Genomic DNA, 15080 nt, shown 5'->3' with positions numbered 1-15080 from the left:
GTTAGTCTTATTGCACCTTTTGTTGATGACATTTATAAGAATAGAATTATGAAGAATAGCTTAAGTGGAATTTCATATTGTCTTCGAGAGCAGCATTTGATATCTTTATTTATTGGTCTCATATTGTTGTCTTACGATAACACCAAAACTTAATAGCTATGCCAACAATTTGTGTTCCAAAAATGTTGCCGTTTAAAATCACAAATACCAATCTTAGCTAATCTCCCAATGGTAAGAAGCCTATGATGAAGCAATTTTCAACAAAATAATTAAACTCTAGGGAGGATAAGAACCTTCTGTAGCTTCACCTAACACTCCTCACTCAAACCAGTGTCACTAGAGCAACCTCTCAAATACCTATAAGCAAATTTAGTTAATAGTTGTGCCTTCCATATCTTTCTATCATCATAGAGGCTAAGGGAATACTAATCCTTGTAACCAAAGGTCCTCCCACTAACCCAAATAAGGATAGTATTTTACATGTATCCCATAATTAATTATTAACCAAACCAACATTTATTGTACCACCCAAAATGGTATAGGACGGGTGATATATACTTGTCCAGATGTGGGCCAATATGCAAACCATCCCATTTTGAGCAATTTAATTAACTTAATAAAAAATCAAAGATATAGTGGAGGTCCTATCCAAATTAATGTTATAAAAAAGAGATTATGACTTACGAATGCGAGCTCTCTTCTCCTTTAAGATGTTGTCGCCTCGCCATTGCTGCTTTGCCACTATTATTGTCATGCTTCATTGTCGCATAAGAGGTCACCAACTCGCAATCACAAATGCGAGCCCTCTTCTTGTGTAAGATGCTACCGCCTTGTTGTTGCTACTTCATCACTGTTCTCGCTACAACTTCGCCATTAAGTAAGATATCGTTGTTGTTACTGTTGTCACTTCGATGATATTATTGCTTCACCACTTCGATGATATTATTGCTTCACCAGTACTATTAATGTTGTAGCTTCCCAAGTACACTACTACTATTCTTTTTCTCCTCATCATCTTTCGTCTTCTTCCTTCTTCTTTCACCACTTCTTCCCTCTTTCTTCCTTCCTCCTTCCTTCTCTATTCCGACATCGCCCTTCCACTTCTCTCTATTTTTCTTTCTCGCCAAACCCCCAGTATATACCACCAGCATACCATGTGTTAATATACCAATATAGACCGATATGTATCATTCCAATATATTATCGAAATGGGTTTAGTACTTGAAAAGACAAACCCTAAATCAAACTAGAAATTATGACATTTTTAAAGTTAAAATCCATATTTATAAATGTTAGCTTCAATAAAAGAGGGACATCAAATAATCAGTTATCATATATCACATCAATAGAAATACTATCACTGATGAAGAAAGATAAACCCTCGTAGAGAAAATATAGAGAAAAAAACTCCAACAACAATTAACAAGAGAAGAATTAACATGCTTATAAGGGGAGATAATGTCATTTAACAGTAATCACTTTGACCTAAAGATTGGACTCCTAATTCAGCACTATGGAAACTCTTTTTCACTTAAAGAGCAAGACTAGTAGTGGTCAAATGAATGCCCTAACCACCATCTTGTTTGGGGAGCGTAATAATATCCTAGGAAATTAGATAAAGCCATTAGTATTATCAAATTTTTACTATAAGAAATCCTTAATATAATATTCTGAAACACTTTTTTAAGTATCAAGACATTTAAAACATGAAAAAGGGTGACATTTAAAAAAAATTAATGAGGGTGATCCAATTCTATATTTTGATAATAAAATCAATTAATGAGTTCACAAACTAATATACTTTTGAGAGAAGTGACATAGGAAATATATCGATCAAGGACTCGAACCATCAAGGGCAAATTGTCGAAGTAGGAGAATCAAACATTGTGCTAAGAAAAGTATTATGTTGGAAATTAGACATAGAGTTGGATGATTGAACTTTATGCTATAAGTTTGGGTATCTTGCTAGAAGAATTAGATATTATGCTAAAATAACATATATCGTAGAAAAGTTGACATGCCGATAGATTGAGTGATATGCTGATGGAAAGGGCGACATACCAGAGTTTCAGATAAAGTATCAAAAGATTGGACGACTTGCCAAAATATCATACAACATGTTGAAAGCTTTGTAATTGTGCAGGATATGTTGTTGAATTATTAAAGTTCTGTTTGATATCTTTTTAGGTCAAACTAAGTTAGGATTGGGCCAAAACCATGTCAACTTGTTGATAAAGCCAATGGGCTTTGACCAAGGTTAAATTAGGCCTATTAAAAGGCTAAAACAATGGACTTGAGTTGGCTTGGGTAGTGGTACTACTAGGCACAAGTGGTGGTACCGCTTAAGTCAACCGATAAGCATAAACATTATTTATCAGTGCTACCGGTAGTGGTACCACCTATATTGATGGTGGTATTACTTAAAATTTAAAAATTATAATAATGGTACTGTCCAAAAGTCTAAAATTGTAATATCAAAAGTTATAACGGTAGTACTACCATGTGTCAACGATAGTACCGCCTATGCCCTAAAATTTAGGGGATTTAAATTTTTTGACTCTATTTTTTAAGCCTCTTGGGGCCTATAAATACCTCACTAAGGTTTGGTTGATGGAGCATCAATTTATAAGTTGGTAAAGAGTTGTAGCTCTCTCTTTGGATATTATTTAAGTCTCTTTTTTTGAGTTTAGAGGTGATTCTGAGTTATAGGAGGTGATTCTAACTTATAGGAGATAAGAGATATTATAAAAGAGTGAGTGTGGAGGTTCTCTCATAAGCCTATTAAAAGGATAAAAGCTATAACAATGATAGTTGATTTTCATCTGTTGAAAAGAAGATCAGTAGTGAAAGCCAATGACCTCGATGAAAGAGAAATCGAGAGCAAATATAAGTCGGAAAGATTGAACCACTATAAATCGATTTGTATTGTTTCTCTTGATTTTAATTTATTGTTACTTACTAATTTACTTTACTTAGAACCCTTACTCACATTTTTGGTTAATTTCATTTCCAATATGGATTTATTAATGGACCTTTAAAATCAGTTAAAATTTATTATAATACTAATTCACCCTCTCCTCTTAGTGTCATTATGATTCTAACACCCACCAGCCTAGGATAACTTAGACCTATTCCAAGAATCAATTTTACCATGAAGACTTCAACATAATATCAAAGGGCGATTTAAGAATTCTATGAGGGATGATTATAGTACTAAGATATTTAAAATGGAACTTTCTCTTACCAACTCTCATGCTACGAGAAAAAAAAAATCATATTTACTAAGATTAATGAGTTGATTCATAAGAGTCTCATAAGCCTTGAGATTATCCTTAATGGTTTCACAAAATCTTTTATTCACCCTAAAGCATGTCAAAATATCATTTACATATATAATATGAGAGAAACATATACATTTTTAAATTTAAATAGGGTAAGCAACTTATCATCAATAGCCTTATGAAATAGGCAAGAAAGGATTTGAGCCACAATGATGTATAGATATAGGGATATTAGTCCCCGATACCCCTATTGCGCTTGAAATACCTTAATCCCTTACAATTAATAAGATATGAAAAGATATAAATAGAAATATGAGTTTTAATCGAAGACATAAATTATATAAAATAATTTAAAATAATATAAATGCAAATAATGACATCCTAAGAAAGATGGTCATATTCTTTTTCAAGATCAATTTTAAACATAACTAAAGGACTCTTACCCTTATTTCAAACGTAGAATGAACCACTTCTTAAGCTATCAAAATATTATCATGAATACTTCTACTTGAAAGAAAAGCTGATTACTCAATACGAAACAAATTATTCAAGAGAGATTTGATATGAGAAGCTAAAAGCTTAGACAAAACATTATACACCACATTACCTAGAGAAATGGGATGAAAAATATAAAATTTTTCTAGGAATGAAATATTTAGGGATGAAGACAGAGAAGGTTCTAGTCTAATCAACTAACAAAAAGCCATGAAAATATAATTAATTAAAGGCCTTAACAAGATAATCTTTTTTAGTATGTCAGTTGTATTGATAAAATTTAAAAGTATACCTATCAGTCCTAGGACTTTTACTAAAGTCGAACAACCTAAGAAACTTACAGATTTTATATTTGTTAAAATATCTAATGAACTTAGAACCTTGATCATTAAGAATACTATTCATATTAGGCTAAAGGGATTTAGAATTAAAATAAAAAAAGGGCTTATTCATATCCTCACCATAAAATTGAGAATAAAAGGAGATGAATTTATGAGAGACAAGCTCAGGTTCATAAGTACACTAATGGTAATGTTATGAATGAAATTCTACTTATATCTATCAATAATTAAATTATGATAAAATCTCATATCCCTATTCTCGTTCTGAATCTATCTAAACTTGATCTTGACCGAAGTCTTTAGGTTAACATACCTAGTAAGAGTCTGAATGTGATTATAAAGGGATCCCAACTCTATAATATCCTTGTTTAAGATAATAGCAATGGCATCTAGAAGCTATAACTTATTAATATCAACTTTGTCATTAATATCACCCAAAGTATTCTAATTCCACTTAGACAAGACTCCTCTAAAGTAAAAAAGGTTATTAAATAGAGAAAGCATCTAAATGTACCAAATATGATAGTAATTTTGCAATGAGTTACTAATAGAAAATATATTTTTCTAATATATTTTCTTTCCGATATTTCAAGCAATGACTATAAATAAATGGAACAATTATGTTGTTTAACCTTGTCTTTCTTAATATTTTTAAATATTTTGTATTTGAAAATAAAATATATAAACCTTATACTATATAAGATCATTGGACAAACACAAAATGATGGTGATTGAAGTATCTAATAATATGAGAATCCATTTGAGAAGCCAAACTCAAAAGAGGTCATGTTGAACATAAAGGTATTTATGTAGTTGTTAATATAAGAGAATTCAATAATATGCTTTTGTCCTATATCAATTTGTGTTGGATTGGGAAGAAGGAAGAAGAGGAAGCAGTGAAGGAGAAAGAAGAAAGAAGATGGATCAAAGGAGGGAGGATGAAGAAAAAGATAAAGCGGTGAAAGAGGAGAAAGAGGAGACAAAGTAGTGAGAAAGGACATGAAGAAAGAAGAGGAGAATGATAAGAAGAAAGTATGTACCAAAGAGAGAAATGCTGGCTAATGAGTGAGCACCATCCAATAGCAACAACATAATGAGAAATATGGTGATTCTAAGGTTTTCATATATAATCTAGATTAGACCACTTAAAACAAGAGCAATTCGCATACCGATCCACATTTAGACTAGTACGCATAACATGTTTTATACCATTTTAGGTGGTATGATGATTTTTACTACATATGTAATTTTGTTTGATGGATTTTACCTTCAATCATTTTATTTTAGAAAATCAAAATCTTGCCTAAAAAGAAAATCTTACTTCGATAAGCTCTAGTTAATTTCATATGATCATCTCTTTTTCTCTTTTCTAGGTGTTCATATTATGATAAAAATAATATTATTTGTAATATAAAAGAATATCAATAATCACAAAACTTTTTTTTAAGATATATATTAATGGGAGTAAATGTACTCATAGAAGCTTGCAATCAGCTTTGTACAACAAAAACTACTACATGGCTTATTATATCTTTTCATAAGACATTCTAATTTTAGTGCTTACTATATCACTTTATAAAGCATCCTAGTTTTAATTTAATGATCATTTGTAATAAAGAATTCTGGAAATGATATTTTTCTACTTTTATTTAATAATAATACTCTTATATCTATCTCCCCCAAAATCTCTTTCACAAATTATGGATCCTTTAAAGAGTATTCTAAGTAGATAATAATAGAAATTTTTTTGAAGTGATGCAAAGTCTACACAGTTCTCTTGACATATCAAGTTAAAATGTGATGAAAAGGTAAAAAAAATAATAAATTTTTATCAAAGTTTTGAAAACTGAAACAATCTACAAAATATTTATAAAGGTTTCATGTAGAATGTTTTTGATTTGGAGTTCAATCACCTTAGCTAAATAAAATTATAATAATTTTATAAATTTATGAAGTAGTGGAATCTATTTTAAGAATAATGTATCTCATATATTTTGGTTCTACCTTTTATAAACTCTTTTATACTCTTTATAAATATTTTCTAATCTACTTTATGGATTTCATAACTTATAAATTTAATTTAATTTTTTTGCTCTTTTATCAATTATAACACATTTTAATCAAAATTGTGTCAAAAATAGCAAAAATGACTTAAGGATAAATTAAATTGATATCTAATAACAACAACCTATATGATTATTTTTTGATAGTACTATTATTTTTTTAATAATTCATACTATATTTATTAAGATATTAATTAAAAGTATTATTTTATTATTTAATATATCATTATAGTCGTATTTGATTTATAGATATTTTTACATTTTCTTTTGATAAAGGGAGAGAAAAGTATCTCAGTCTTTTACATAATCCTGAAGTCATTCTTTTCTAGGTAAAAAGAAAAAAATAAAAAGTTTTTCTAATGATATTATCTTATAAATAAATATAATTTTATTAGTATTATATTTTAAAAATTAAAATTATGTAAAGATAATCTTGATACGCATAAAAGATATTTTAATGAAAGGATATGTCTCTTACAACAATATCAGTTAAATGTGACATTTGGGATGCTTTTTAGGCTCTATAAATAGAATTGTAAATGGCTATAGTTTATTAATTCATATTTCAATATAATTCCTCCTCTTTATTTTTTAAAAATATTATTATTATTTTGTTTTGCTACTTGGTATGGTAAGAGAGGCTAGTTAACTAACTCTATGATTATACTCATAAGAAAGCTAATATCGATTTGTGTTCGCAAAGATAAGATAGATTGAATATTGAGATTAGAATTACAATAATAACTAACTCTATGATTATCCAACAATTTAAGATGAAATTTCAATGAATTTTGGTTAGAATTACAATAATAAATTAATATGATTAAAACTGATTAATTGTCATATTTTTCTTAATAATTCAAGCATTTAACTATTTATCATCTAAATTGAGAATGGTCAGCATTTACTTCTAGTTTTGTCTAATTGTTCATTGATCTTTGTTGGATTAATTAGATGCATAATTTATGTGAAGGAAAATTGTATTAAATTTAAAATTAAAAATAAGATATATTATTATTTGAGACTCAAAACCTAGTGTATTAATAAAAATATCATCAGTTTATAGATATTATTTAAAAATTAAAAAAATCTGAAATAAAAATTTTCTTTTTTAGTGACAAATAAAAGAATATCAAATCTCATTATATTAATAATAATTTTAGTAGTTTAAAAACATTGCTTCGTACAAAAAAAATACCACGTCTTGTTTCTTTAACATACAAATTCTAAAAGAGTAAGGTACACGAAATTTAACGTAGATGATAGCTGTATATAATGGTGTGATGTCAAACTACCCGCTACGTAGATTGGGTAAATATAACGGAATGATTTTAGAATGTAACGCTTGGGATGGGTGGCATCTATATAACCCGAGGGCCCACTCTGTTGCAATCACAACTATCTCTCCCCTCGCGCGTTCTTGGCTCTCGGCTCTCGGCTCTCGGCTCTCGGCGATCTCGTCGTTCTGCGAAGGTCGGAACTACTCTCCGACGAACACGAACGGGTACAGCTGTGAGGGTCCTTTCCTTCAATTTTTATTGCGGTGATCTCATTCCTTTCTTTTTTTTTTCTCTTGTTTTGTTTCGTTTCACTTGGTTCTTCATCCGTCGAAATTTTGATTAGAGTTCAAAATTTTTGTTGGTCTTGGGGTTCTTTTAATCGATTCTTGGTTGTCGACTTTCTTATGTGAAGATCGATTTTTCTGGTTTTCTTGATCGTTTTTCGTCGCCTAACCAATTGATAGAATATAAGATTTCCCCAACTGTACGAGGAAATCTCTCTATTTTATTGAGAAAAATCCTCTATTCTGTTAAGGGAAATCCTTTCTCTTAATTTATATAAATAGGAGAGGGAACATGTTAATATATTAAAACCTATGCCTTCACAACAACAGCAATCATAACAATCATAACAGTAGCGATTTACTCTTGCCCTACTCACGAAGTCTCTCGCTTGTAAACCATTCTTTGCATCGATCCAAGATTGGTATACTAATCAGGAGCACCATCTTGCGAGGGCATGATAGAAGATCAGATTTCCCCAACTGTATAAGGAAATCTCTTTATTCTGTTGAGAAAAATCGTCTAGTCTGTTGAGGGAAATCCTTTCTCCTAATTTGTATAAATAGGAGAGGGAACATGTTAATGTATTAAAAGCATTTTTCATTTCTTCAATAAAGCTTCTTCACTTCTTCAATAAAGCTTCTTCAGTAATTGTTCTTATGAATAGAGGAATTTTCTCAATAGAATAGAGAGATTTCCTTATATAGTTGGGGAAATCTTATCTTCTTTCATGCCCCCGCAAGATGGTGCTCCTGATAAAGATACTAATCTTGGATCGATGCAAAGAATGGTTTACAATCGAGAGACTTCCTGAGTAGAGCAAGAGCAGATCGCTACTATTGTTACGATTGCTGTTGTTATGAGTAGAGCAAGAGCAAGAGCATTGGTCGCTGGCCGAAGACAAGAGAGCGAAGGCTACCACGGTGAAGAAGATGATTGGCTGTGGAGCCTCTTAGGAATGTGGCTACAGCAACATTGGTCGCTGGCCGAAGACAAGGGTGAAACTTCGCTTTCTCAATGACTTTGGTCGCTGGCCAAAGCAAGAGCGAAACTTCACTTTTTTAATACAACATGTTCCCTTTCCTATTTATACAGTTGGTATACCAAAAGCTTATCGATGATTGCATTTTGAAGAATAGGTCTCGTATCCTCGCTTTCAAGACTGCACCTGAAGCACCGGCCAGCAAGCTGCCCCAGTTTGACGAGCCCATTCAGCCGCAGAAGAAGTAGTAGAGGCGAATCCCTAAAGAATCAGAGAGGGTTTTGGTAATCCACGGCTTGTTGGATGATAATGTTTTGAATCTCCTTGACTGGGGAAGCAATAATGTGTTGGCGATTGGCCTTGAGGACGCAGTGTATCTCTGGGATGCTGCAAACGAGTCGACTAAGCTTCTACAACCCGTAGAAGACAGAGGATCTATCACTTGCATCCACTGGTCGCCAGACTGTGCAGTTCTAGCTGTCGCATTTGGCAATTCAGATTTAGCCCTGATTGATCCAGCAACAGGACATGTCATGGATGGGATGGAAGATGAGAACCAGGCCCCTGTGTTGTCACTTGCATGGAGAAGTAATTCAATCTTGACGGTCGGAAGATTTGATGGCACTGTTGTTGATTATGACTTTAGAAAGGATGACATGTTCATCTGTTTCTATAATGGGCATCGGCGTAGAGTTTGTAGTCTTAAATGGTCCATGTTGTCAGGGCGGTATTTGGCGAGTGGAGGGCAGGACAAACTAGTGCACATATGGGATGCCTGCATGCTTGTCTCACGTGACCATCCACGTCAACGTCAATGGCTTCATAGGATCAGTAGCCACACTTCCATTGTGAAGGCCGTTGACTGGTGCCCAACTCGGAGCAACTTGCTGGCTTCTGGTGGAGGTTGCAATAATAATTGCGTTAAGTTTTGGAACACCGTTAATGGTGCTTGCTTGAACTCGATTGATGTTGGCTCTGAAGTTTGTGCATTGTTATGGGACAAAAACAAATCTGAATTACTGACCTCCCATGGTTCGCCGAACAATCAACTCACCTTGTGGAATTACCCATCCATGACGAGAGTGGTTGAGGTTTCCGGTCATTCATCCTGGGTTCTTTCCTTGGCTGGGAGTCCACTGGGAGGTGTAGTAGCTTCTGCAGCAGCAGATGAGACAATCAGGTTTTGGAATATCTTTGAGACTCCCAAAATAACAAAACCTGAACTGCCCTTTGCCCAATTTAATGTTCTCATAAGATGAAAAGGCGGATAGGTGGAAATGATTAAGATTCCAAATGGAAGACTTCTCTAGTGCTTGACATGAAGATCTGTTGTTGGTAACATTACAATGGGAAGTTTCGTGGTGTCAAAGAGGCACATTTTCATACAAGCGCATGGATTCGAGATCTTCAAATATGAGCGCAACCGCCTAAGGTAAGTTAGAAGCCTTACAGCCTTTTACAGCATTTTAGTAGGCTTATTTACAACATGACTATCATTGCAGCTACAAGTTTGATTTTTGTTTCCTATTTATTGTTTATCATTTCATAGTTATCAATATGATTATTGCCCAATTGATGAAACATGTGGTCTATAATTATTGTCCAATTGTTATAATCTAATTATGTGGTTTAAAGTTATTTCAATTTGCTTCTCTTGTGTTTCTTTTTTGTAAGGTACTATCTTTGTTTCATTTTTGTTTGAGAATTTTTGTGCAGACTATATATTTTGTTGTGTATGCTAATCATGCATAATTAGATCAAACTGATAGATGCTTATTGTTTTTTTTTCTTTTTTGAGCTGAGATTTCTGATGATATTCAATATGGCCTTGGTATCACATGAAAACATCACATTGCACACCTAGAAGAGTGTTTGGCAATCGAGATATCTATGCATTATAAGAGGTAATTGCCTATGGCCTTATGCTTCTATTTTTCTTTCCGACTATAGGTTTCCTATGATATAAGTTAAACTTAAGAATTTTATATTCTTTTAGGACTATAAAAAAACTTTGAAGATTGAATTGTGTAGCTCTATTGCCAGAACAAAGCACTTGCAATATGGCCTTAAGTATCACATGAAGATATCACATTGCCAAAACAAACTTTGAAGATTGAACCGTATAACAAACTTCAGATTTCCTTTTTCATTTTTTTTTTGATTTGAGATTTCTTATAACATTCAATATGGCCTTCGACAGATTTCTAGAAGTGTGTTTGACAATCGTGAGATCTATGCATTATAAGAGGTAATTGCCTATGGCCCTATGCTTCTTTTTTCTTTTCTAACTATAGGTTTCCTATGATATTAGTTGAACTTCAGAATTTTATATTCTTTTAGGACCATTAAGAAACTTTGAAGATTGAACTGTGTTGCTCTATTGCCAGATTAAAGCACTTTCACATGATGAATTTAAAATCTTGCCATGGTGTCTTTGCTAAATCTTTATTCACAGATACAAGGATATTAAAGCATCTTTGGATTTGCTTTGAGGGTGAAAATATGGAAACTTATGGTGTTGCACAACTATAATCATATTCAACAACTAAGAGATCTATGCATAATTTTGATCTAAGATGTAACTTCTTATGTCTTTATTTTTTGGGTGACTAAAGGTTCCCTAAAATATCCATTAGCCTTCAGATTTTTTATGCTCTTTTAGGACCATTCTAGAACCTGTGAAAACTTTTATTTGATGTAGATTTTATTTCACTATGGAGTACTTCATTTCACTTGAAATAGTGTTTTTGTTTTATGTTTCTTTGCGTATACAAAGATACTAAAGCATCTCAGGATTTTGTTTAGAGGGTGAACAAATTTAGAAAATTATGGAGTTGTAAAACTAGAATTGTGTTTGACAATCAAAAGACTATTGATCAACCACTCAGATATTATTCAAAAAACTGTTCATGAAATGAATAATTTCCAATTTAAATTTTTTTGAAAATAAAGATAAGTTCAAGAGTGAAATCCAAGCCTAAAATTTTCTATTTTTAGTAAGATGTGTTATAATTTCTATAGAAAGCAGTTATTCAACCTAAAAGAACTGCAAACCATAGTATTTACCATTAATAGTAAAGAGATACCAAACAAATAAATCTGAGTTCGATAAAGGTGAGGTATTATAATTCTGTTTACTATGTTTTTCCCTGTGAAATGAACAAAAATATCAAATTTATATGTGTTTCCATGAATAGATTAGGTCTTCTGCAACATGATACACTTCAGATCCTAAGATAGGGCTTGAAAAATAGTGTCAAATGGGATATAATGCAGTTCTAAATTTTAGAAGTTAGCTTACTAGACCAACAGTTCACAAATGCTTCATTATAGTGATAGTGGAGTAGTTCGGGTCCTTCCGATTAATAGGATCTTCATTAAAGGTTCCGATTTGTGATTGTTTCAGTCTATGGGATTTATCTTGCTGAATCAGCTGTAGTTGTACCAGAGTGGTAGCAATGTTCATGAGCTTGATAGACAAGCTTGCTATGTTTCATATAAATGTTCACCAATTAATGACATGGCTACTATTTCAGTATTTTTTCAATTCTATTGTTGTGGTCATTTACCACAAGTTTCAGCATCCAAGCACTATATCTGAAATTTGCCTTTTGTAAGTATAACACCAACCTTTGAGTTGGTATTTCTTGTTTCCAACTTCCCTATTTGTTTACTGAGATTAAGGTAGCAACAGCGGTTGTGATTATTTATTGCGATTCCAGTAATATCACATATGGTACCAAGTTTGAATTTGACATGATAATTCCGATTGATTTATTTAAGTCATCATTTTTTTTAATAATCTATTCATGATCTTGTTGGTTGTAATGGAGAGACAAATTGAATATTGGGTAAGCATTTGAAGTTTCCATCACCAAAGTTACCATCCCTTCAAACACCTCTACCTCTGTGCCCCTTGCCATCATCATATATATCTTGTAAACTATCATTGGCTTTACGGACAAGGCTAATACTGTGGAGATTGATGATCCTCAGAAAGCTCCAGAGCTTGATCGAGACAAACAACAAGCTGCAGTGAAGCTCATGGCCAACGGTGCGTGCACCCTTTGCAACACGGGGAAGGTGCATATACAACCTTCTTTTTCTCTTGATTAATGGTTGTTGTTGTTTGAATTATAAAACTATAAATCAGTTTTATGTTGTGAAATTATGCATTTTTTTATTGATGTGCATATGGTTAGCTCACCCTTATTATCCAGAATAATAATTATTCATACTGGTCAGATTTTGTTATTCTCCCCTCTGTTTCAAATGGTCTGAATATTTCGTACTTGATGTGGAGCCATCCATAAAAGATCCTTCTACTAAGTGCTTGTTAGTGTTTGACTTGAAGCCTCACACTTTGAATATAAATTTGAGAGAATTTGTACATGAACAACTAGTTTACTTTTTTTTCCAAAAGTGGACGACTTTATATAAAATCTCCAAGCTAATATGCTAGACATTGTTTGTCATAAATGAACTAACAAAAAGAAAGAAAGCCAAAAGAACTCACTAGACTGAATGTTACATCTTTGGACAATGTATCATTCGAACTAGAATCTCAACTTAAACACACTTTTCCTTCATTTGAATTAATGAATTGGTCCTCGCCTCTTTTTCTGTGCTTTCTGAACTTCTTAATGAAATATTTCAAATTGTTTTGAAGAGTTTAATTATTCCAAGAATTACTTCAATGCATTTTAGTGATATACTAAGTGAACTGGTTTTGTAAAAAATTTAGAAGTCATATGTTGTTTTTTTGTTGAGCCTGCATATGGATTTTAAGAAGGAATATGGACACCATTTTTAAGTTCCATCATATTTTTTCCTCTTTTTCTCCTTTTCCTCCATAAATTTACGGTAAGGGTCTTTCCATAATTGTCAATATTATAACAAATGTCTACTATTAGTCATAACCGTCAATATTTTCAGCTTCATACAATGAGATTTTGCCTAACGTCACTGATTATAGATTAAGTTGTTTGCAAATTGTTTCATGCTTAAAGATATTTCACTTCTAACAATTTTCTCATAGATTGCCATTTGTGATGCTTCAGTCATATGTTGAGGCTTACCTTTCATTCATGTTATGATCAAGGCACATTGCTTTTTTTTTTCATTCAGGGACAAAGAGACTTAGAACATTGATATTTCATTTACTGGAATTTGAGAATCAGGTTCAAGTATCCTTTCTTTGTTGAATATTTTGGTTACTCCTTTACTAGAAAGTATCTATGGTGGTTTCTCAAATTTTATCATTGAAAGGTCTAGTGCTCTAATTAATTCTCTTTCTTGTCTAACTTCTGGCCTGCCTCTTAACATTATGTAATCTTTTTATCAAATTAGTTATAATTACTAATAAAGAATTGTGACTTCTAATAGTCTTTCTGTTATGTAAGAAAGAAAAAAAGAGATCTTATCAAATTTTGGATTGCATTCTAGATATTGCTCTTCTATTACAGATCATTCATCAATAATATTTTTAGACATGTTTCGATTCCTTTAGACTTTGTTTTTTCTCCTTTTGTTATATTATTCATCAATAATAACATTCCATAATCTTTCGAACAAATTAGTTGTCATTACTCATTACTAACAAAGAATTGTGACTTCTATTAGTCTCTCTGTTCCATAAGAAAGCAAAAAATAGACCTATCAAATTCTGGAATTGCATTTTAGATACTGCTCTTTATTATAGATCATTCATTGATAATATTTTTAGACACATTTTGATTCCTTTAGACTTTGTTTTTTCTCCTTTATTTGTGTGTTTTCCACTTTGCACTATTCTGGCTATATATTTTGTAGTAATATTTAACTAATTGTTTCATCATTTTAAAACCGATAATTTATCATATTAATAATATAGGTTTTCCTACCCTGTTGGATTTGCATGTAAAGATACTGAACATAATACCTTCGTTGTTGATGAGTCACTTAAAGACTTCGCACAATTAGCTGTTGGACTTTCAGTTGTTGGCTCCACTTTTCAAAATTGTTTTTTTTCCCACATTTGAACATGAGGTAGCAAATAGTTTCCTCGTTGCTCTAAGTTTACATTTCTAGATGTTTAGAATTTAGGAGTATATTATTGCTTTGGTTGTCATGAACAAGGTTCGCAATACCGTATCGTATCGGTGTTTCGACCTTGACTCGGTACGGTACGGTACGGTGTACCGAGCGATACCCCCAGGTGTACCGAGTGGTACACCTGATTTCAGTCTGTTAAACTCTCCGAAAATACCTGAAAATAAAAAAAAAGTTAGGATAGGGTTTTCAAGATATAAATAAATATAGTAATAGTATAAGTTTAGCAAAATCAATGTAAATTAGATAAGAATAGTATCACATAT

At 32.1% G+C, this 15080-nt stretch overlaps 1 protein-coding gene across 1 annotated transcript; it reads left to right on the top strand.

Annotated features, from left to right (window-relative positions):
- The first annotated feature begins 7530 nt into the window (after positions 1-7530).
- LOC135654969 (cell division cycle 20.2, cofactor of APC complex-like) lies at positions 7531-11216 on the top strand. The gene is made up of 5 exons (XM_065175681.1): positions 7531-7653; positions 8838-8968; positions 9062-9904; positions 10049-10156; positions 11180-11216. Exons 1-5 carry the CDS (start codon positions 7531-7533, stop codon positions 11214-11216), a joined length of 1242 nt encoding a protein of 413 aa, XP_065031753.1.
- Positions 11217-15080: the final 3864 nt, after the last annotated feature.

This window comes from Musa acuminata, unplaced genomic scaffold (genome assembly GCF_036884655.1).
Source record: "Musa acuminata AAA Group cultivar baxijiao unplaced genomic scaffold, Cavendish_Baxijiao_AAA HiC_scaffold_83, whole genome shotgun sequence".
Lineage (NCBI taxonomy): Eukaryota > Viridiplantae > Streptophyta > Magnoliopsida > Zingiberales > Musaceae > Musa > Musa acuminata.
The sequence above is the reverse complement of the archived record's forward strand: the minus strand, read 5'-3'. Positions and strand labels throughout refer to the sequence as shown.